This window comes from Cryptotermes secundus, unplaced genomic scaffold, assembly GCF_002891405.2.
Source record: "Cryptotermes secundus unplaced genomic scaffold, Csec_1.0 scaffold1440, whole genome shotgun sequence".
Lineage (NCBI taxonomy): Eukaryota > Metazoa > Arthropoda > Insecta > Blattodea > Kalotermitidae > Cryptotermes > Cryptotermes secundus.
This window is the reverse complement of record NW_019733339.1, coordinates 102,829-125,983: the sequence shown is the minus strand read 5'-3', so window position 1 is coordinate 125,983 and position 23,155 is coordinate 102,829. Positions and strand designations below refer to the sequence as shown.

At 41.9% G+C, this 23,155-nt stretch overlaps 2 protein-coding genes and 1 long non-coding RNA gene across 10 annotated transcripts; 2 read left to right on the top strand and 1 right to left on the bottom strand.

The window, feature by feature from the left end:
* Positions 1-256: 256 nt before the first annotated feature.
* Positions 257-5,584, top strand: LOC111868112 (androgen-dependent TFPI-regulating protein-like). Of its 2 annotated transcripts, none has more exons than XM_023858507.2 (5): positions 257-416; positions 1,058-1,201; positions 2,788-3,014; positions 4,592-4,743; positions 5,168-5,584. In XM_023858507.2, the coding sequence occupies exons 1-5, from the start codon at positions 306-308 to the stop codon at positions 5,179-5,181; spliced, it is 648 nt and encodes a 215-aa protein (XP_023714275.1). In that variant the 5' UTR covers positions 257-305; the 3' UTR covers positions 5,182-5,584. The 2 variants fall into 2 exon arrangements, with proteins under 2 accessions (XP_023714275.1, XP_023714274.1); XM_023858506.2 differs by having other exon boundaries at positions 5,159-5,584.
* A 3,219-nt stretch (positions 5,585-8,803) lies between these two features.
* LOC111868113 lies at positions 8,804-11,040 on the bottom strand. The gene is made up of 2 exons (XR_002843458.2): positions 10,799-11,040; positions 8,804-9,066 (listed from the first exon to the last, which is right to left on the bottom strand). It is a non-coding gene; the product is annotated as an uncharacterized LOC111868113 (long non-coding RNA).
* A 305-nt stretch (positions 11,041-11,345) lies between these two features.
* Positions 11,346-21,198, top strand: LOC111868117 (cytokine receptor-like factor 3). 7 transcript variants are annotated; one of them, XM_023858513.2, is made up of 8 exons: positions 11,346-11,430; positions 11,857-11,976; positions 12,057-12,346; positions 13,109-13,289; positions 14,702-14,954; positions 15,937-16,067; positions 18,959-19,067; positions 20,950-21,198. In XM_023858513.2, the coding sequence occupies exons 2-8, from the start codon at positions 11,869-11,871 to the stop codon at positions 21,174-21,176; spliced, it is 1,299 nt and encodes a 432-aa protein (XP_023714281.1). In that variant the 5' UTR covers positions 11,346-11,430; positions 11,857-11,868; the 3' UTR covers positions 21,177-21,198. The 7 variants fall into 7 exon arrangements, with proteins under 7 accessions (XP_023714281.1, XP_023714279.1, XP_023714284.1 ...); XM_023858511.2 differs by having other exon boundaries at positions 11,362-11,430; positions 11,854-11,976; XM_023858516.1 differs by having other exon boundaries at positions 11,426-11,517.
* The last annotated feature ends 1,957 nt before the right edge of the window (positions 21,199-23,155 follow it).

The following is a 23,155-nucleotide window of genomic DNA, read 5'->3' as shown; positions in this document are numbered from 1 at the left end:
CTCCGGGGAAAGAGCCCAGTTCTCACTGGATAGGAGGCTGGGGGAACCCAGAACAGGGACCAATGACGAAGTCTTCTGAACACGGCAATGAATATTCCGCACTTTCTCGAGTAGCTGAAATTAGCTTCTCAAGGACGATTCTAGATGGAGCTGCTTTATCACTCAGTGGGTCAGTAAGGCAATGAGTCAGTGACCCACAGCCAGCGGCGGTCCAATAGCTCAGACTTTCACAGATTGCTCAGTGCGCGATGCAGCTCTACGCTGCTCGGTGCTTCTACGCGGCCAGCGTCGTCTTCTTGCTCTCCATGGACGTCCTGTACGCACTCAAATTGCTAGAGGTTTTAAGCGCCAGAACGGACCTCCTGTGGGCCCACTACAGGGGGCTAGGTCTCCAGTTCTTCACAGTTTGGAGCCAGGTCAGATTAATTTGTACGAATTTGCCTTCCTCTGCGGCCTTTCTTTTTGGTACTTGATGCTTTGCAGTGTGGTAGATAGATACCAATATTTCAGAGAAATCTTCCGCCTCCAAGGGCCTACTTTTTTCTGTTCTGAAGATGGAGCTATCATGATCTTCCAGTGATGTAGGGGTCTGCACCCTCTGACATCCCTTAAGACAGTAATTAGCGTGTTAATGGCTGCTGCCAATTATTCACTCGGTACTTTCCCACCTTGCGGTGATCTCTTCTTAGATATATAATTATTGTAATTAGTAACTTTGAGTAGTAAACTGATTATGAATAGACATAGCAGGCTGACGTAGCAGTAACACTCTAGATTTTTTTTTTTCAGGAGGTACTAAGTTCGAATGTGAGCATTCTGACGATTGGCAGGGGAAACCGAAGTACTCGGAGAAAACTTGCCCCAGCGCCACTTTGCCCACCACAAATCCCACTTTATCGAACCCGGACCGCCGCGGTGGGTAGTCAGCGACTAATCGCTTGAGCTATGGCGAGGCCCATGAATAACTTAAGCCAAGTGTTTGGGCAAAATACAGAGGTATATGGTGAATAGGTATTATACGTATATAGTTACCACTCAGATGTTCTCTTATTTTTAGGTCGCCCAGCAAGGTTATTTCTTTGTGGCGTTTGCGTATGACGTCATTGAACCAAGTAACAACGTGTTTACGAAACGGCTGAAAAAACTACTCCGCATTTTCAAAGCTGTATTCTTCACTTCCGTCGTCGTGCCCACAGCAGTTGTAAGTAGTCGAGATTTACTTCTGAATGCACAGAGCAGAGTCCTTGATGAGGAGCTGTTGTAGTGAGACAGCTGCTCACGAATTTTCATGCTTCTCTAGAATGCTAGCGTTCCTTGCCTCATTCAAAACAGCTTGCCACTAATCCCTGTACTGAGTCAGCACAATTAAATTAATATTTTAAAACTTTTTTTTTTCATTGGCGCTACATCCCTCATTTGGGCCTAGGCCTACCTCCATGAAACTCTCCGTTCACTTCGGTTTTACTAGATCTTAGACATACGGCAGGACTCCTTTGGCGGGTGATCAGCTCGTCGCAAGGCCTCTACCTGTAGACAAACACCGAAAAACGCACACAAACTAAACATCCATGCCCTGGGTGGGATTCGAACCCACGATCCCGGTTTCTAAGGGAGCGAAGACAGTACATGCCTTAGACCGCTCGGCTACCGTGACCGGCTCTTTTAAACTTTATCTGTCTAAAATCAACTTAAATATTACACTCCCCTTAAGTGCGGATCTCCTAATTTCTCTCTCTCTCCCTCTCTCGTTTTCTTTTTCAGCAAATATTCTGATTGCAAACAACTGAATGGTACATGTCCCGGATTTGGTTTGTAGGCCATGACACAAACTGTCAACTCTTTTCAATCCCCTTATTATTGTTACAAGTTTCCACTTCATGCGGACCGCCTAGAAATAAAGCCTGTCCATCTCTCTCTCTCATTCCAAAGCCTTTGCCCCTCAGTGTACTCTCCTATGTTCCTGATTCCTTGTGCGAGACATCTGTTCTAACCTGTTCCTTCCATCTTTGTCTTGGTCTTCCTTTTGGACACTTTCCTTCCGAGCATCCTTAAATAAAATTAAATATTAAAATTTTCTTTTTCTAAAATACGAATTGGCCTATGCAGTTGCTTAATATTATGCGAAATACAATAAGATCATATTCTTTATATTTTTTAGTCATTTACTAATCAGTTCACAAAACTCCAGTTAGTGCTGAGGCCAAGAAAATGTGGATCTATACATCCACTCTCCCATACGCCTTCATAGCGTAGTGATTAATTATTTAAGCACAGGGACAACTTTACCTTACTAATCTGTTTGTTTGTTTGTTTAAGCAGTTATTCATCTATCTCAGGATAGGGACCAGTGACAGGCTCTTGTTGACAAGGTAAAAACTATCGAATTCCATGAAAGCCCGAGAAATTCTTTATAACTTAAGCGACTATCAGCTCATCAAGAAAGACTCTGCTCCACTGAGCGAGTTGCTAGACTGAATTAATCTGGCTCAGGATATAGACAATGCGGTAAGAACTGAAGATACTCATCAGGGGTGTGAGGCCACTGGATGGTATGGTAGATACACTACATCATTTCAAAGGAATGTGTTGCTACCATCTTCAGGGTAGGAGAACTGAAGCTGAAAGCACCAGGTTCCTGTGACACTTCGTACGTATCTGTAAAATTACACGGCGTCACAAACCAGAAGTCTGTATACAATTTGCTATGAGATCCTCAAATCTCACAAAGTAATGACATTTCATATAAGTCTTGAACCAGCTGAGATACTATCAATTTCTCTGCTGCAGCTGGTGAGCGTCAACTTTTGGGCCCTCAACTCGCTGTTCGACCCTGCCCTCATTGATGATACACACGCGTACGAGGACTTCGTGCCTAGCTGGATGAACCACAGTCTGCATTCCTACGTGTTGGTCTTCGCGTTGGCAGAACTACTGCTCTCCTGCAGGACATATCCTGGCTGGACCGCGCTGGGGAGACTGAGGTCAACTGTCGTCGTGTTGGCCTACGCGTCATGGTGGGTCGCAAATTCTGGTGCTTTCGCTCACTTTTGTTCAATTTTCTGCCACCACAACCGCTGGCTCGGAATATTGACCGTTCCCAGTTACGTTTGAGACACGCCTAAGAACGCATGTAGCTCTTAGGGTAAAGTTCCCCTTAATGTTGGCTGATTTTAAATAAAACTGGAACACATCGACGAAACTTTCTCATATCAGATTTAATGGAAAAGCGTTTAACGATCATCGAGTTGTTTCGTGCATAAAGACAAACGTGACGATTTCTTTTTGCAGCTTTCCCCATGGGAACTGGCCAGAAATTAAACATAAAAGTAACAATCAAAATCCGACAGCCGTGTTTTCTTCATCCAAACTAATGTCGTTTTCTAAACGGTTGATTCTCCTGCTCTTTGCATGCAGCCATTCTGACTGAGGTTGTGGAGGGTGGGAAGTATTTTCATGTATAATCTTAGTCCCTGCAGATACATACCGGAACAGTACGTTACAACAGGCCACGGCCACTTATTTGCAATTAATATCCATCCTTGCATTTGATACTGCACGATTGGTTTCATCATCATTTGGCAAAGGGGCCATTTTTTGGAGCCATATACTTCATTAGAAAATGTTGCCATATTTGTCTATTCCTGGTTAGGTTTTTCTACTTTCTTTCCCACAGAGCTATAACATCGTTGTTCTCTTCTTTCTCCACTGCCGTGTAGTTTGGTATTGAGAATTTTTTTCACAGATCGTTGTTGGTTCATTCGAACGACATAAGCAGCCCATTTCAGGCTACCCGTTTTTATAAAGGTTTTGATTAAAGACACGTTCTCACACAAGGCGTAAAAGAGATAAAGCTATACCTGTACATGCCGTGGAGGCCCATAGGGTTGTGAGACGTCGAGGCTTCCACATTTTCTAAACAATCGGCACACAGATGGCGGTGAGATCAGCCTTACGCGCCGGTCGCCCTTTAACCCCAGGAAGATACTCATTTCTGTTAGAGGCTGAGTCGACCCCAGGGTCATAGTGCGGGAGGAAGGGTTAGGTCAATTGAAAGAAATCTAATGACCTAATCGGGAATCGAACCCGCGCCATTCCAGCTTGTAGCGTAGTGCTTCAACAAAATACGCTACAGCGTACCTCACCAATTTAAGTACATATTGTTAAACAATGATTAATCGCAACTTTTCTAAAAGTAAATTATTTTATTTATTAAATGTCATAAAATACTACATGGGCTATATAACACTGCGGACAACCTGGTGGAGCGCCATGGACCAGGGTTTGAGAAGGAAGCGGTCATGACCTTTTCACGGTATTTTCCCGACACTTTCGTGGAGGACCTGAGGAATACCACGAGAGGACATAGCACTTCCAGCATGCAAACACAGAGTGTTGCTCCTCGGTGTGCTGCAAATGTATAATGGCCATACCACCACAGCAGTTTGCAGAGCCTGCGCTGTCTTACTGTACGAATACACCTCACTGTCGAGATTCACTCACCGCAGGGTAAAGAACCATCGTCACTATTAGGGACCTGTTTTTGTTATTCTCTCCTTTATCTGCTTTCTGATCTGAGCCGATCCTCATGCAGGGTGGCGCTCACTGTGCTGGTGGGCAGCGCCTGGCCCTACCCGTACCTACGGCTCATGAGTATCCCGCAGCTGCTGGCGTACCTGGTGGCGAACTGTGGACTTGCCGCCTGGGCCTACAGCCTGGGAGAATACATCAACACTGCCGTCTGGGGTAAGCTATCGGCATTTTCCTATGTACTTCACGGAGACTTGCTCTTATTGACCGTCTATAAACTTTTTTTATTGCTAGTGGGGTGGGACTAAGTCCCTTGTACTGCGGCCACTTCTGGTCTATTGTACCAGCCCCAGATGATAGGTGAGGGTGATTGTGGAGCAATTGGTGGAATGAAGATTGGCAGGGGAAACCGAAGTACTCGGAGAAAACCTGCCCCAGTGCCGCTTTGTCGACCACAAATCCCACTTTACCAGACCCAGGATCGAACCCGGGCAGCCGCGGTGGGAAGCCAGCGACTAACCGCTTGAGCTATGGCGCGGCCTTAATGTAAGTAAATAAATGTTTCTTCTTTCAGAATGTGTTCACGTCAGCGGTTGTTACATTTTTACTGCACTTTGCTTCTCTTCTGCAGGCAAGGCAGGAAGAATAGCCTGAAGGAGATTCGTCTGAAGGCTAAACCGTTGAGACGAGAACGTGTAAATCCTTCAGTGGATATTTCAATATTGTAAAGCATCGAAAACAAACAGAAAGCAGAATTTCCTTCGCTGTTTATTCAAGAAGAAAGTTTATTTTCGCCGAAATGGGAACTTTCCAACTGGTTTTGGATGTGACTGATGCCTCCGGACATGTAGGCTGATACGTCTTGCAAGAATTCCATAGAGTATCGAAGAGTGAAGACATATTATGTTGTAGCCTATGATAAATTAGAATAGTGTTTTGCAAACTGTGTTATTCTGAGACTCCCATGACGTGAATACAGTGTTTAAGCTCTTCCAACCTATGAAATTACTTAAAATGTGACTTAGAAATTTGAAATACAGTTACTAATGAGCGTTAATTACGTGTATGAAGTACTTTCACTATCATATTGTGCGTGTGTGATTTTATGTGGTCCTTTCTTATAGATTTATATAAACGGTAAATGTAACATCACCATACCAGTATTCTTCGGTTCCCTGAAGAAAGCTTTGACCCCCTCTACCCTCTGGAGGTGTCTTGGCCCAGTCTTTGAGAAATGGAAAATTAGAATGACGGTCCGGATTTCCTAATTTCAATAAAACGCATTTTCAGTGGTTTAAACGTTGTTGCATCAGATTGTTTTCTGTAGGGATTCCAATTTTTTTTATTGCTAGTGAGGTGGGACTAAGTCCCTTGTACTGCGGCCACTTCTGGCCTATTGTACCAGCCCCAGATGATAGGTGAGGGTGATAGTGGAGCAATTGGTGGAATGAAGATTAGCAGGGGAAACCGAGGTACTCGGAGAAAATCTGCCTGAGCGCCACTTTGTCCCCCACAAATCCCACTTAACCAGATCCGGAATCGAACCCGGGCTGCCGCAGTGGGAAGCCAGCGACTAACGGCTTGAGCTATGGCGCGGCCCTAGGATTCCACTTCATGTCACGCGTTCTGCGCATGATGGACATGTGTCCGTCCGTATTGGTACATTCGACGTCACTGTCAACAAATATAATGGCGTGCAACACCATGTCTGTTGAAAATCAACCGAAATTTTTGGAGGAACACGCAGAGCTTGCGACCTGCTTCATGCTTGCTTCTGTCTTGGCTTATTCGTCCACCCTGAAGTTGGACCCTGAAGTGACACATTTCTCCAAAACGTCAGTTGATTTGGATGGACTACATGGCGTTATATCCTAGGACGTAGAACTCTTTTTAAGTATATATGTTTCCAGCGATTTCGGAGCTGATGCTAGATCACAGGCAGATGGACAAATATAAATCCATATAAGACTAATTTTACTTACTGACGTACGCCTTAAAACGAATACGACTCGTAAGAACCAAGAAATCGCAGAGTACCTATTAAAACGCTGATCCTTCCGCAACAATTTCACTGGACTTGTACTGCAGAAATAACTTCATTACTCGTTATATCTTAAAGCAATTGAGTTGAGCGGAATGCTAACTTGTCGGGGGCAGCAGTTAACTTCCTGACACACTTTACATATGCGTACACAGATGTACTTGTGGCATGCACTGCCTTCGCTCGCTCGGAAGCCGGGATCGTGTGTTCGAATCCCACTCAGGGCATGGATGTTTGTGTGACTTTTCTCTGTGTTTGTGTACATGTAGAGGCCTTGCGACGAGCTGATCACCCGCCCAAGGTGTCCTACCGTATGTGTAAGATCTAGAAAAACCGAAGTGAACGGAGAAGTTCATGGAGGTAGGCCTAGGCCCATTGGGGCTGTAGTGCCAAGGGGGGTTAGGTGGAGGGAAGATGTACTTGTAAGATTTGATACATCGGTACAAACGATATGGAAGATTCCATATATCAGACTACACGGCGTCACATCGCAGAAGGCGCTCCAATTTTCTCAGATTCTGTATTCCTACGTTATACATGACCACACTGGAGGGGACCACACAGCAGGAATGTTGACTGATAACTAGGTACCTGGGGTCTGAAGGTGGCAGGTACTATTGCGCTGAAACACGACATAGTTGAATTTTATTGCAAAACGTAGACCGAGAGACTTTCATCAGCTGCTAGGCTTACTTGTAAAGTAGGCTATCCACTAAGATAAGGCTTATTCGTAACAAGCACGGACCACTTAAAGTTTCTTCATCATCACCGTCTTCAAAGGTTGAGTCTATAAGCCCCTTCCGTCTTCAGACATGTAGCCATCTTCTTCTTGACCTACCTAGATCACATCTTCCTATGGGCACGTTCACACACTGTGACATCGGTAGTACGAAAAAAATGTCGTACGATTGTATTGCCGTACGACCTCCTTTTCACACTAGAGCGATTTCATCCGCACCTAATCGCAGTTTTGATGAAGGAACAATGAACGATCTACCGAGAGCGCGTATTTGCTATGTAATATTTTGACCGACGCCGAAAAGAAAAACAGCAGGAAAGGCTGCACTGGGTGCATCCAACCAGTCAAAGGCGAGATGAAGTTGGGTTGCTCCATACATTGTTTGAGGAACTTAGAACTGACGAAAACAAATTTTTCAACTATTTTCGAATGTCTGCTTCATTTTTTGATGAACTGAGTGCCCTACTGAAGAACACCGTTCAACGCCAAAATACCAAAATGAGGAACTGTATTGCACACGTACAGATGCTTGCTCTTGCAATAAGGTAAGTTAAATTATATTCTTTTGAGATGTTGAAATAATGTTTATTTTACAAATTTTAAAAAGTATTTATTACAAAGAATAACATATGCAAATGTTGGAAAATATGTTTTTAAATTATAAAAAGTATCAAATAAAACCTGTCTTACTATAGGATTCTGACGATGGCGTATAACACATAGAGATATTGAGGTTTCGGACTTTATCCATCTTCCTGGTTTTAAGATAACTAAGAAAAACACGACGTTTCGGAAACTGGGTCTGTTTCCGTCCTCAGGTGAAGGAAAACACCTATTCTGTTGGGTCCCTTGGAAAGAGCTAGCCTCAATCACTGGGTCCAGTGGGGACCCAACAGAATATATGTTTTCCCTCACCTGAGGACGGAAACAGATCCAGTTTCCGAAACGTCGTGTTTTTCTTAGTTATCTTAAAACCAGGACTATGGATAAAGTCCGAAAACCCAATATCCCAAAACCTGTCTTGTCTGCAAGTTATTGTGAGCAGAAATCAGACGAGCCGGAAGTGCTGTTTGAATTAGACCAAGTAGAGGCGCAGGGGATGGACAACTTTCAGTGAAGGAAGCAGGAGTTAGTTGAGTGAGTTGGCTGCCGAAATTCTGATACCACTGTGATGCACACTGTTCTGATGGTGTTGTCACTCTTCTGAAATTCTCCTGTGGAGACGGTTGCTGTAGGTCCCAGTATCGCCCTTCACACGTGGACATTGAGTCGCATTGGGAGGTGTTCATTCGCTTGCGTCGTTTGATGTTGCTCACAAGTTGCAACACTCCCATCTGAAATTCTATGACCATCGTCAAATTCTTCAAGGGAAGAAATAACACCTTTAAAGAAAGACAAATGCCTGTTTGGGTTTTCATTTTCCAGCGCTGCCAACATTCTCACTTCTACCTGATCTGGATCGCGACGCGACGTTTCTTCGATCTCATTCTTGGAGATGGCTTCTTAAAACATGCAGCTTCCTGATCATTTGTTTATAATCCGGAGGGTTCCTGGTCGGCAGGGGGGGATTTGTCACTGTCTAGGCTGTCTGGTGTCTCACGCTCACAGTGCAGTTTAGACAAAAACTGCAGTTGTTCAGCATACAAGTATTTGCTCGTAAAGAATGACACAGTTCTGCTCGTTTTGATTTTATTTATTTTTCTAGGAGTTCTAGCGTAAGCGTCTCTGATATTTCTCCATATTTTTAGAACTTCTTTTCCTGTAATGAAATTCAAGTAAAATAAAGTTAAAATTAAAATTAATTAAGAAAAAAATTAATTACATAACAAATATACGAAAGGAATTGGATGAAGAGTTTTACTATTGAATAACTTATTAAAGAGACAAAGAAATATCAACACTAAATAAGAAATGTTCTCTCTTTTTTCAGGTACCTTGCCACTGGCTGCAGTTTTCCTGACCTACATTACACATATAGAACTGGCATATCAACTGCAAGGACCATCGTCCCACATGTATGCAGAGCTATTTGGTCTGTCATGCGATCGGAATTCATTCCTGTACCTACCAAGGAAAAATGGGAACCTATCGCTTCTGGTTTCGAAAGAAATGCCAATTTCCCCAACTGCTTTGGAGAGGTAGACGGAAAGCACATTCGAATAATATGTCCCAATAATAGTGGTTCCACGTACTGGAATTATAAAGATTATTATTCAATAGTATTGATGGCAGTTGCCGACTCCAACTTACGCTTTGTACGTGTAAACATTGGGAGCTATGGGAAAGACAGCGATTCCACTATTTTTAAGCGCTCTGAATTTTGAAAATCAATTCTTACAGGCACTCCTGATCTACCTGAACAGAAAGGTTTACCAGGGACGGAGAGTCCAGCTGTCCCATTTGTCTTGGTGGGAGATGAGGCTTTCGCACTACATTAGCACTTANATAATAGTGGTTCCACGTACTGGAATTATAAAGATTATTATTCAATAGTATTGATGGCAGTTGCCGACTCCAACTTACGCTTTGTACGTGTAAACATTGGGAGCTATGGGAAAGACAGCGATTCCACTATTTTTAAGCGCTCTGAATTTTGAAAATCAATTCTTACAGGCACTCCTGATCTACCTGAACAGAAAGGTTTACCAGGGACGGAGAGTCCAGCTGTCCCATTTGTCTTGGTGGGAGATGAGGCTTTCGCACTACATTAGCACTTATTGCGGCCTTTTGGTGGGTCACAGCTAAGTGACCAAAAAAAAAAATTTCAACTCTCGCCTGAGCAGAGCTCGTAGGTTTGTTGAATCTTCGTTCGGAATTTTGAGTAACAAGTGGCGAATCTTACACAGTGCGATTTATGTTGAACCGGATTTCGGAGNTTGAAAATCAATTCTTACAGGCACTCCTGATCTACCTGAACAGAAAGGTTTACCAGGGACGGAGAGTCCAGCTGTCCCATTTGTCTTGGTGGGAGATGAGGCTTTCGCACTACATTAGCACTTATTGCGGCCTTTTGGTGGGTCACAGCTAAGTGACCAAAAAAAAAAATTTCAACTCTCGCCTGAGCAGAGCTCGTAGGTTTGTTGAATCTTCGTTCGGAATTTTGAGTAACAAGTGGCGAATCTTACACAGTGCGATTTATGTTGAACCGGATTTCGGAGTTGACATTGTGAAGGCTTGTGTGGTCTTACATAATTTCATAAGGGACAGAGATGGATTACCGATCGAAGAAACTTCAGTAGAAGCTACCACAAACATATCAGCGTTGGACGACTTGGCACCAGAGAGCGAGACGCGTGGTGGACGTTCGGCGAACCATACAAGACAAATATTTTCTGAATATTTTGAGGTTGTTGAAGCTGTTCCTTGGCAGCTTTGAAAAATATGACATTCAACTACGTACACTAAATTCGTTGCCTTAGTTTCATATCTTCATTATAACTCTGTTCAACAAATACAAATATACTGTGAAAGTAATAAGTGTACCTACTTACCAATACATTTCTTTCTGAGTCTTTCAATGTTTTGAAATCTTCTTTCAGCCCCAAACAAACTTCATTCCAAGCTTCCTTCGTAGCATTTCTGTCTTTGTATGTATCAACACTTTTAACCCATAATACTGGCCTTACTTCAATCAACGCTGTTGACAATTCCATGTTAAAGGTTACCGACTTTATTAGCGGTCATTGTCACAATCGAGGACATCGAGGAAATAGAAATGGTACTTTGACTAGTGTCATTTTCATAGAACAGGAAGTTGAATTGAGCTTTCAAATTTTCCATCAGAGTGCAGAACTGCCAAAACTATTATATATGCGATAATTTATAGAATTGCCATCAGAGTACAGCACCCATCTGCCGATTACCTGTATGCTATTTATGTGACCCATGCTCAAGCTTGATGTCGGTGAGCTACCGTCACTCTAAGCATGTATAGTATATGTATTTCTTGTGGCACTATAGTTACGCGTGATTGTCGTGTATGTATATTTCTCGAGGAGTTTTAATAGGATTCAGTAATTCCTATTTTTTTCTCTGCATATGTTGGTTATGCTACAAGCTGAGTGTTAGGTTGTCTACCCTGAAGCGTCCGATGTATCAACATGGCGGTGTGTAAATTTCGAAGGTGATAATCTTATGTTCATTAACAAAATGTAATGCTGTTATTGGTGCATGAGTACCATATCGGATATTTGTGTAGTAAATTATGCAGGTTTGTTAGTTTGTGTCACAGTAGGTGTTTTGCATGCTGAAAGCGTAAGGTTAGCGACGTCACCTTACCGGAAGGCGGCATTGGGGCGTGCCATGCGAAGCAGGTTGCGTAACATGTAGGGCTGCTGATGCCATGTGTAAAGTTACTACATTTTGAGTAGTTTTGTACTTGATGGTTGTATTTAAAGAAATAGAGCTTGTTTTTCTGTTTTATAAGTTCTAGAAAGGTAGCATTGTAGCTGAAATACTGGAAGTTACATGAGTAGATGGCAGTTGATACTTAGAATTACGTAAAATGGAAAGTATCAAATACCGTAACTGTTAATTGTATTTTCAGCAGCCTTGAATTGTTATGGAGGATGTCTCGAAGATAACTATCATAGAAACTATAGATACAGCTAAAGAGTATGCTTCTAAACTTGAAGGTCTCATAAAATCAATTGAAGTTGCCAAAAAACAGGTAGGTGTTATGTTATATTTCTAGCAGTGATTCTTGTAGGGTTGTAGCGCCAAAAAAAAAAAGTTTTAAAATATTTTCAGGTGAACACAAGCACACAGAAGACAATTGAAGATATTGATAATGTGTTTGATTTGTTTACATCGGTTGTAATAGATGCCTTAGATAAAAGAAGAAATGTATTGAAAACTGAAGCTTTAAGATATCAAGAGGAAGGTCTGATCCCCCTGAAGGCATGTCATGACCTCATTGAAGGGAAGTTACAAGCCACAGAGGCGTATATTGAAGAGGGCCGCAACATTTTGAGAGTTAGTGGAATTACCAGTGCAGAGGAAATTGTAAAGTTCATTGAAAAGGCTTCACAACTTGGAAGGTTGGTAAAACTTATTGTTTGGTTTGTGCAAGAGTATTTGCGTATTAACAGACAACCCACATGACTCACAGTTTATTCCCATGTTGTCTGCCTCATTATTGCTATCAACCATAGAAATTTATTTGTAAAAATTAAACCCAGAGCATGATCTTAGAATATATTTAGATATTTATTTAAAAAACCAAAAACCCCTCCTTGTGGACCTGTTGCTGTGGGCAGATTCTAAGATTAAGCTTTGTGTTATATTTGTATGAATAGACTTCTAAGATGGCATTGGTATGTAATGTGACGGGCAATATGTGGATAAGTTTTAAAGTTAGTTTGGTAACCCGTTAATACGTGAGTACCTGTGCAATTGTTATGGTAGTATTTCTGGTCAAAGTTTGAGTCATCCTCCACCTGCACTGTCTCCTCAGGTTAACAAGTGAACATGGATTTCTGAAATTGAGTGTTATTTCTTCCTTAAAGTTTCATCCACTGTGTACTGTGATGTTGGCAAGGAAATTGACCACATTCTGGGCAAAGAAATGATAGTTCTTGTGAACGTAGAAGTCTAAAACATTTCAAAAACCTTAGTAGCCAGTGAAACTTGAGTTATGTGAATGAATGCCTAGAGATTCAATGATTCTGAACAAATTCAGTCACAGTTTGTCCAAACCAGAGCAAACCCTGCTTTCTCTGTAATCATGCAGAAGTTACTTCCAGCTCTGAAAAATATTGTATTGTTATTGTGATACAGCACTTAAAGTTTGATGCTTCCAGTTTGCCTGCAGTTCCCAGTCTGGAGGAGGTACCAGACATATCGTTCCAGTGCCCCATGGAGTCCGTGAGTGTCAAAGTAGAGCAGACACTTTCGGGAGTGGGGGCAGTATCCAGGATGGGGCCTGTGCAAGTTACAGAAGTGGATGAGAAACCTGGGGCACTGCTAGTGAGATGGGAAGAGGTATGGCATATGTTTAGTTCACACAGTGTCCACTAGGAAAGCTGCATTCTAAATATGCTGCTGTATTGCCCCCTGAACACTCAGCAGAACATCTGGTCATTTGTTATCCTTTATGGATCAGATGCCATTTAGTTACAAGTTGGGGTCAGTTGGTTAAAATCCTTGAGTTAATTATATATCATGAGATAATTTGCTGACAGAAAACAAGACCTGACCAATACTTGCCTCGGTAGATATGCAGATAATTTGAGTTCAAAAGATGTCACAATTGGTTTCCCTCTACCTGAAGACACAGACCAGTGTTGCAGTCAGCATGACAGGAGGGATTGCAGCAATTGTGGAAGTGATATGAACAGGGCAGGCAAGCATCAGGTCATTGAAGTACGCTATGTTGCCAAGTTTTTCATTTATCTTAGTAAGTTATAGCTTGATATATAATTTTTAATTAGGGGCCTCCTCACATTTCATAATCTTTTAAAATACTAGGTTTTAAATGCCAACACAGGAAGGTGATCACTCACTCACTCACGGAGCTGAGCCCGACTTCAGAAGCCACCAATTGTGCAGCTACAGGAAGGTGATAGTACAGCAATATATATTTGTTTGCAATCCCAGGATAGCCTATGTGGCTGTGACACTCTAGTGCAGGCATGTCAAACTCAACTTGTACAGAGGGCCACCTCAGCCCTATAAATAATAGTCCAGGGCCGCACTTCAAAATAGAAATATACATTAGATTTTGATAAAAGGAAATTTAATTCTATTTATTATTTAGGAATAATTTCAATATAATTACCTAAAGTCACATATCTTACAGTTTTAAAAAGCAAGAGAATGCCATTTTTGACAAGTATCAAACAGCTTTTCAATATGTAAAAAGAGATATTACACAAGAAATTATGTTAGAAATAGCAAAACATTGAATTTCCTGCAGCCTGCTAATTTATGTCTGTGTGAGTCTTCTTGTCTTGTGGTCTGTTGGAAAATTGTCTTTACAAAAAATATTTCTACTAAAATTTTAATATTGATTTTAATATCAATTAGCTCTAAAAGTTGAGGGGCTGCACTTTGTGGCTATGGGGGCTGCATGTTTGACACGGCTGCTCTAGTGGATATATATATATGTTTAGTCTCTTGGGAAAAATCATTTCTTTATGCACCTTGTCATAATAGCAAGCTGTATTATATTAATTTTGTTTTTCTAAGGTCAGCTGATGCTGTACTGTATTACTGTGCAGTGCCCATGTCAGATGGGGTTCATGTCCAACGTTCAGAGGCTGGATGGAGGCACACATGCTGTCCAGAACACTGGATACTCACTCCACATTTGACACAGCTGATTGCACAAGAGAACTGCATTGCATGCAGTCACTCTGAGATCCCCAAGTTATGTTCATGACTCTGATCTTTAGGTGGATTTTGAACGGACGGTGGACATACACAGTTTCCGGCTGCAGATGGCATATGGCGATGTGCGAGGCCAAATGAATCTGCTCGAGGGTAACTTCCATGATGTGTATTTTGGATCAGAGTGTCAGCATCTGGTGCGTGACCTGCGACCTGGTGTGCCATACACATTCCGAGTGTGTTGTCAAGTGGAAGGTGACACAGAGTGGAGTGCATGGTCTTTACCACGAGTTGCCACAACAAATTATGATCCATTTTGTAAGTTTCAGACGTCCAGGGTCACTGACCAGTTTTCCCTCTGGACAATGAAGTTCATCTAAATAATTTATATTTAAAAATTCAGTCCCTGACTCACAGGAAACACACGGGGCTCACATCTGTATGAAGAGCACTGTGTTCTGAGATGCATAACTGTTTGGTCTGGTAGAAAGTCGCCAGTGTCTTAGAGTGATATACTGCTTCCATATTCAGGATAGAAAAATGAAGACATTGAAGGCAGAGGAAGTAAGTTCCTCTGAAACTTCATTAACTTTCTGTAAGACTGCATGGGGTTAAATTCCAGAAGAAGACAGTACTGTATATGCTGTGTCTCCAGTATGAAGACCAATCGGTTAGTTCTGTTTATTTGCCAAAGCTCAAGCACTTAGTCACTGGCTTCCCACCGCGGCGGTCCGGTTTCGATCCCGGGTCTGGTCAAGTGGGATTTTTGGCGGACATAGTGGTCCTGGGGTGGGTTTTCTCCGAGTACTTTGGTTTCCCCTGCCAATCTTTATTCCACCAAATTATCCATCATCATAATCACCCGGGGCAGGCTACAGTAAGCGAATCAGTGGCTGCTGTGCCAAGTGGCCCCAGTTGGACTCCACCCCCTCAAGCGAATTAAAATAAATTAGTTCTCTTTAGAGAAATAATAACTGAAATGCATGTATAATTTATGGGCAGATTGCAGAGTTCCCTTTGATGTTAAAGCAGGTGGTTCAGGTAGTCACCACTGTGCTCTGAAGGGTGTATGATACAGGAGCAATTGGTGATATGGTTAAGAAAGTGATCCAAGAGGCTTACCACATTGGTCACAAATTCTTTCCCTAAAATTCAATTTCACGTTATCTGCCATCTCCGTCTTGGTCAAGTGTCTTTTGTCTTGAGGTTTTGTTGCCAAGCTTTGTTGTTATTCATTGTTTAGCTATGTAGAGCCCTGTGGCCTTCAGCACTAGCTAAGTAGTGCGCTGACATGTTGCAGGCTGGGACCTCTCGAATACAAACTACAAGATAACAAATGAGAACAAGATAGCTACAAAAATATCAACTGATCAGGCCATTCTGTTCTCCAGTTCTGCTCAGTTTGGACCCGGACATTCTATCGAATTCACGGTATGTACTGCTGCGAGGCATTCTTTACAAAGTGAAAAATAAATATCCTTTTTGTGGAGGTCATATGTGTCCATCTGTCTGTGACCTAGTATCAGCATGGGACGTGCCATAGCTGAAGCAGTTAGTTGCTGGGTTCGATCCTGGGTCTGGTCAAGTGGGATTTGTGGTGGACAAAGTGGCACTGGGGCAGGTTTTCTCCGAGTACTTTGGTTTCCCTTGCCGATCTTCATTCCACCAATTGCTCCACGATCACCCTCACCTATCATCAGGGGCTGGTACAATAGGCCAGAAGTGACCGCAATACAAGGGAGTTAGTCCCACCCCACTAGCAATAAAAAAAAAGTGTCAGCATCTGAGTCATTGGACAGTTTCATGAAATTTGATACAGCAGAGACACACTAATATCACTGGACTGTTCCTGGTTTCATCCATATTGATCCATAATAAAGCCTGGTTTGCCTATGGTATAAATGGACTTTTCTGTGCATCCGATGAACTGTTTCACAGATACTGTTGAAATTCAATATGGTAGACTTCCAGTGATTGAAATTTCATTGTTTCATTTCTGAAGTAGGCTTTGTCATGGAGTACACCCTCTCTAATGTTTTTCTTATGGCATTCACATATGGCCTGTGTTTACAATTTGAACCCCTCTCCAGATAGGGACAGTAGCTGTAAAGCACATTTGTTTACCCCCACTAACCATGATAGTGGCTGTCTGCGGATGGGATCTGCAACTTAATGTGACCAAGCAGCCTGGTTGGCACAATGGTAAGACTGTGCTCATGTTTGGGAAGTGCTCTGTGTGAGTCTTGCCTGGGAAGAAAGCTATCCTGACTGGATTTTCATGGTTTTTGCTGAGTCCCTCTAGGGACTATGTCTACTTCCTCACAACCCATTTCCAGGGTATCAGGCATCAGTCTAAATACTGACAGCATCATGAAGTGACCCACAAAAACAAAGAATAAGAAGCTTCATGTGAACCTTTGGCAGAGGTGAAGGTTTGGATCTGTGAGCAGAAATATGCGCACAAAGATCTGACAGGATGAGACTCAGAACTTGGCCAGATGAGAGTCTAATACTGGTGATTGCACTGTTAGGTGTCATGGCCAGTTGTGTTCGCTGTAATGGTGAAAATGAGGGTTCAGAAATGGAAGAGATGAAGAATGACACCTGAGCTCAAAGTTTGCAGCTCTGATCTCTAAAGAACAAGAGCATAATCGGATTCAGTGTGCAGTATGTTGACCATTTCCAGGCTGAGAGTGATTTCATAAATTCCTCTGTGTGACTGTATGTGAGACCCAGTTGGTGTAATGACTGGATGACTGCAGGATTGTGGTTCCATTCCCAGCAAGAGCAGAGATTTGTCTCATCTCCGCAACATCTTACACTGGCTCAGGGGCCCACCAAGCCTCTATGCAATGGGCACTGGGGCCTTTTTCCCTAGGGGTAAAGTGGTAAGGTCAAGAAGCTGACCCCTCAACTCCATCTAGTGCTGAGGTTAAAAATGCACAGAATTATCCTTCCACTCCCGTGCATGTATTCATGGCATGGCGCATAGTTAAGGACAGGGACAGCTGGGCTTTTGAATTTACCATAGCAGCAGCAAGTAGAAAGATGTAGATGGTCAGCTTTATTTCATTTATTTCTTAATGGCATTGAAGTAGATTTCAACGAGTAATTGAAAAAATCAGTGTAAAGACATTGCACCTAGCTTCTCACATATGATTGTAAAAAGTAAAGTAAAAGGTAAAGCTATCCCTGTAACAGGCCCTACAGGCCCATAGGGTTGTGAGACGTTGAGGGTCCCACACTAGACAATCGGCTCAAAGGTGGCGGTAAGGTTGTCAGCCTTATGCGCCAGCCACGCTTTACTCCCCAGGAACATTATTTAATTAATTCCCAGTACTCATTTCTGTTAGAGGCTGAGTCTACCCCAGGGCCATAGTGCGGCAGGAAGGATTAGGTAAATTGAAAAAAATCCAATGACCTCATCGTGAATTGAACCCATGACCTTCTGGCTTGTAGCATAGTGCTTCAACCAACTACACTACCGCATGCCCCCCATATATGATTGACCTAGACTATTAGCCTGGAAGCAAGGTCGGTCATTGGTCAATTGCTGAATGGTGTGCAGCACTGAAATCTGATTAGTAAAGCGAGTTCCAAAGACTCTCACATATTCCATTTGAGTCTGTAATGCACATACCATTATTTTGCTGAAGAAATCAATTATATTGTTTTATTTAGGGAATGGTCTCCATAAATTATTGAAATTTAATCAGAATTGTTAGAACTGTATTCAAGAAAATCATTTTTGTGTTTTAGGGCCCATCTGAGGGGCCTCTATTTTTGAAGCCAGAATGGGCCTGACCTGTAATGGATAAAGTCTTGAATACCGAATATGAATGAAATCCGACTGACTGTTCAGGTATTATTAAGGCGCAACCCATGTACTTGTATGAATGCACACAGACAGATGGTACACCAGAAACAACTTTTCATATTCTGGGGTGCTCAAAACATGTAAATCCATCAAAATCACAAGACCATTATTTTTCATCATGACAGTATTTTCTCTTATAGAGAAGGAAGGAGGTAACATATAGTGTATCTGTACTCACACAAATGTAACTATACATGTGTAAAATGTACAAAGTACAAAACAGAGCTGATAAAATATTCATGTGCACTTTCACTGTATTGACACAACAAGTATACATATCAAGATTACGGCATGCTAGGATATGATGCCATGTACTTTTCATTGGCTAGTATTAATGTTTTGGAGGAACTTGTGCCTCTACCTTCAGGTTAAATCCTACAAGCCCATAATCTTAATATTCACTGTTGTTATAACCTAAAATCCAAAATGTCTACATGTGTGACAGGTACTAGAATGCGGGGTTGGCTGCAGTGATGAAGGACTTGGGCTTGTTGATGTGGGCGTGGCAGGTGAAAGCCTTCTGCAGCCAGGAGCACTGTTCGTCAACGCACTAGGTGATGTTATGACGCATATGAACATCTGCATGACTTTAGATTCACGTGCCAGTCTCATTTGTTTGAAGCCTTCTTGAGACTGTGCTGCAAGTGAAGATGATATTTGCTGGCTCCTCACTCTGGAGTCTCTGGTTCAGTACTAGGTATTCCATGTGGGATTTCTGCTTTAGAGTGGCAGTGGGGCAGGTTTCTATCCAAGCAGTTACCATTCTGCCAGTGTTCCACGCTTACCTGTCTAGAGCAGTGCAATAGCTCAAGCGGTTAGTCACTGGCTTCCCACTGCAGCGGCCTGGGTTCGATCCCAGGTCTGGTCAAGTGGGATTTGTGGTGGACAAAGTGGCGCTGGAGCAGGTTTTCTCCGAGTACTTTGGTTTCCCCTGCCAATCTTCATTCCACCAATTTCAGCACAATCACCCTCACCTATCATCTTGGGCTGGTACAATAGGCCAGAAGTGGCCATAGTACAAGAGACTTAGTCCCACCCCACTAGCGATAAAAAAAAAACACATATCTTTAGAGGCCGAAATGACAGGCATGTTTGTGTCCATAGTACTAGGGGGCTCAGTTTCACTAGTGTCACTGTACTCCAAGTGAACACTAAAGTTGACACCTGCTTGTATTTCCTGGCAGATGATTTGTGTTTATCCTTTCATTCTTGAGGTAAATACAGGTGGAGCATTCCCCTGAAATACAGAAGGGATGTGTTCCAGAAAATGTGTAGCCATCATGCACTTCCTCTTGTTCTAGTGACTCCCAAGTTACGAGTGTGGATGGTTTTTTGCAGGAATTCTTCCAGTCCACAGTTGTAATAGAAATATACTTATTTACCATGCAGAAATGGTCTGCTTACAAAAAGTTAAATTTGATGGTCTCTTTCTATGCTTGTTAGATAAGGGTAGTACACTCCACACAATGGGAGTAGCAACCATTCTACCAGTCATACCTTTGTGTTACAGATACAAGTTCACATGTGATCTGAATTTCTTAGCAAATAACGATATATTGAAGGAAATAATTTTGTCCAAATTTGGTTTTTTGCATTATATGATAATTATTTTAACTTATCTGTCACAACTTTTCATAAAAGCGTCTGTTCTTAATTAATGAAGCATGATCCCATGAAGAGGTATGGGGGAGTCAAGGTATAGATCCACATATCCTAACCTCAGTCACTAGATGGAGGTGAGTGGTCAGCTTCACACCCCAGCCACTTTAACCCTGAGAGAAAAGTCCTACATATCCAGTGAATAGGAGTGTGAGTAGGTCCCAAAGCCAATCTGGATACCCTATAATAAGGGGCAAAATTTCTTGCTCCTGCCTGGCCGCTGCAAAATTTCAAGTGGGAAGTCCTCGAGCAACCTCTGTATAGCCCCGATCTTGGTCCAAGTGACTCCCATATGTTCGGCTCTCTTGAACATTTCCTTGACGATGAAGGTGTAGAAAGGGAAGTCATCGCCTGGTTCCAACAGCAGCCCAAAGAATTTTATGCTGCTGGTTTTCAGGGGCTTGTGAAACAATGGGACAAGTGCCTCAGTGTACAGGGAGATTATGTTGAGAAATAAAATAATTTTTCAAATCAGTACTCTTATTTGTTTCGTTTTTCAAATCAGTACTCTTGTTTAAGTTCTATATCCATTTGTAACTTACTTATTGACTTACCTACATAGCTTGTAAAGGAAGAGAAGAGGTAGAAAGGTTCAAACCTTGATGTTGATGATGATCGTGAATTTTACGGTCATGATTTATAATTTCCATAAAGGGATAATTCTGCAACCTGGGGATTCGACTGTGCCTTGAAAGTAAGAAAACATTGTTACAAAACTCTGAATAAACAAACTTTATTTGTGTATTCATTTACTTGTTTTGTTTTGTTTCCATTCAGGCTGTGTGTTTGTTGATGGCAGAGAGAAGACAACGAAATTGCCAAGGCTAGAGAAGGGCTCCAAAGTAAGCTTCACATGTGAACATGTACGGGAGAACAAAATCCGAGTTGACATCGACAGTAACAACAAGACAGTTACGTACGATTGGAACATATCCAGTCCACATCTTAAACTTTACTTTGCCATTTGCTTTGGACAGTCAGAATGGAAAGTTCTTGTTGAATAAAAGAATTTCAGTTACAGATGAATTGTTGTACTCATACTGATCTTGGGACCGTAGTGGAAGTGCAGTGACATAAATGCACCATTCAGACACATAACTGTGTCCAGTAAATGTAAATACAGTGAAATGCACATACAGGGCTTTTTTGGGGACCAGTGAATTTGAGCACCAAAGGGAGGGAATTTAACACTGAGATTATTGACTTGGGTTCATAGGAGCTGAATATTAAGTGTGGGGTTCCACTGTATACTGTTTTGAGATTTTTGGTTTTCGTGGTAGTTATCTTCTGGGTCACGACGGTTACTAGTGTTTAAGTGGCACAAGTTCCCTCCCTCTACCCTGAACACAGAGTGGCAGTATATTCTTCCAACCCTCTGCCAGGCTGGATGGTGACAACACAGAAGGCCATTATCTGTTTGTTGTGTTTTCTTAACTAATGTCATTGTAGAGCTGTTGGTTATTCACCGAGCAAGATATTTTGTATCACCAAACTGGAAGCATTATTATCATCGTACAGGGACCCTCCATTAGACCTTGTAATGAGCCAGCTCACATTGCACCCTCTCCAAAATCCACTGTAATGAATCAGAAGAGCTCAAGTTTGATGTGTCCACCTGAAGTTATATGTTCATCCCTTGAAGACTGAATAAAGTCAACCCCATGTTTATTTAGTCACCACACCATGAAGACATGTATGGGAGTGAAGTTATAGCTCTGCATGTGCTTAACCTCACTACTGGTGGGTCGTCATCTACACCAGTGGCTCTCAACCTTTATGAGACCGCGGCCCAGTAAGTTCTTTTTTTATAAGACGAGGGCCCAGTCCCAACAGATTTACTCGTAAATACCTTTCCAGTTTTGTTAAAGTTCATGCATTAAGCTAACGTAATATTAGTAATTAATTACAGCATAATCATAAAGAGTATTAGTACACTTATGTATATAGTGTGGCATGTTGACAAACATAAAATTACATTTAAATTAGTTATCCATCACTGGACTAATGAAATCTTGTAGCATTTTGTAGATTCCTAAGACCAACATCATTAAATTAATTTGTGCTAATTTTCATTGACATATCCCATGCTGATCACCAAAAACTTATGTTATTCAGCGTAAAATTGATTATTGTGTTATTAAATTGATTTTAATGATGTTGGTGTGAAAAAGATGGCAGTGAGAAAAATATTTACGCATTGTAACTCACCATAGAAGTCAGCTGAGTAGGGGAAGAAGCAGAAGGATGTCAACTTGCGAAGAAAACAGTATTCAGTATTACTAGATTTGAGAACCGGATACAGACTGCCTTGATTTTCAATTTCAGTGGAAACATTTTCTTTATACTTCCTTGCTGATTGGTCACTGACATTTGCAACAGAGATGTTATTTCGCTCAGTTCTGAGAACAGAGAATATGCCACCCATTGTTGTAATTGGCTTGCAGGCAATTTTTATGACTGGTCATAAACATTGGTATTGCCTTTCCCGGATGTTGAAAGATTTGGATGTGTGAAAATTCCCGATCATTCATGAATACTTCCATGTTTAAGAATATGCAGCTTGGTCACTGACCAAGAATATTCTTGAGGGTAAAGGGCAGCCAGCACGTAAGGCTGACAACCTTACTGCCATCTATGAGCCGATTTTCTAGAAAATGTGGGACTTCAACATCTCAACCCTATGGGCCTCCATCTGTTACAGGGATACATTTACTTTAATTTTTTTAAATTATGCTGATATGATGTATTGCTGCATATGTCAAGAAAAAAGCCCTACTGAGATGTAAACTCAGTAGCATAGTACTTGACTTTATTTACTCCAAATATCGGTGCAGAATTGATCCTGAGATTTTATTATATTTCAGAAAAAGCATGAAACATCTGGCAGAAAATGGCAAAACCTTTCTCTGCCATATGCTGCCATATCTACATCAGAAAGTAAGTTACTGATAAAAAGACTGAATTGGACAGCGCAATGGGAATG

Bases quoted from the DNA above. Each gene is read 5' to 3' on its own strand.
- LOC111868117 (XM_023858513.2), top strand. From the start codon at position 11,869: ATGGAGGATGTCTCGAAGATAACTATCATAGAAACTATAGATACAGCT. The intron at 14,955-15,936 runs GTAAGTTTCAGA...GACATGTTGCAG, and splicing joins AACAAATTATGATCCATTTT to GCTGGGACCTCTCGAATACA. The intron at 19,068-20,949 runs GTGATGTTATGA...GTTTCCATTCAG, and splicing joins ACTGTTCGTCAACGCACTAG to GCTGTGTGTTTGTTGATGGC.
- LOC111868112 (XM_023858506.2), top strand. From the start codon at position 306: ATGGACGTCCTGTACGCACTCAAATTGCTAGAGGTTTTAAGCGCCAGA. The intron at 1,202-2,787 runs GTAAGTAGTCGA...TCTCTGCTGCAG, and splicing joins TCGTCGTGCCCACAGCAGTT to CTGGTGAGCGTCAACTTTTG. The intron at 3,015-4,591 runs GTGGGTCGCAAA...ATCCTCATGCAG, and splicing joins GTGTTGGCCTACGCGTCATG to GGTGGCGCTCACTGTGCTGG.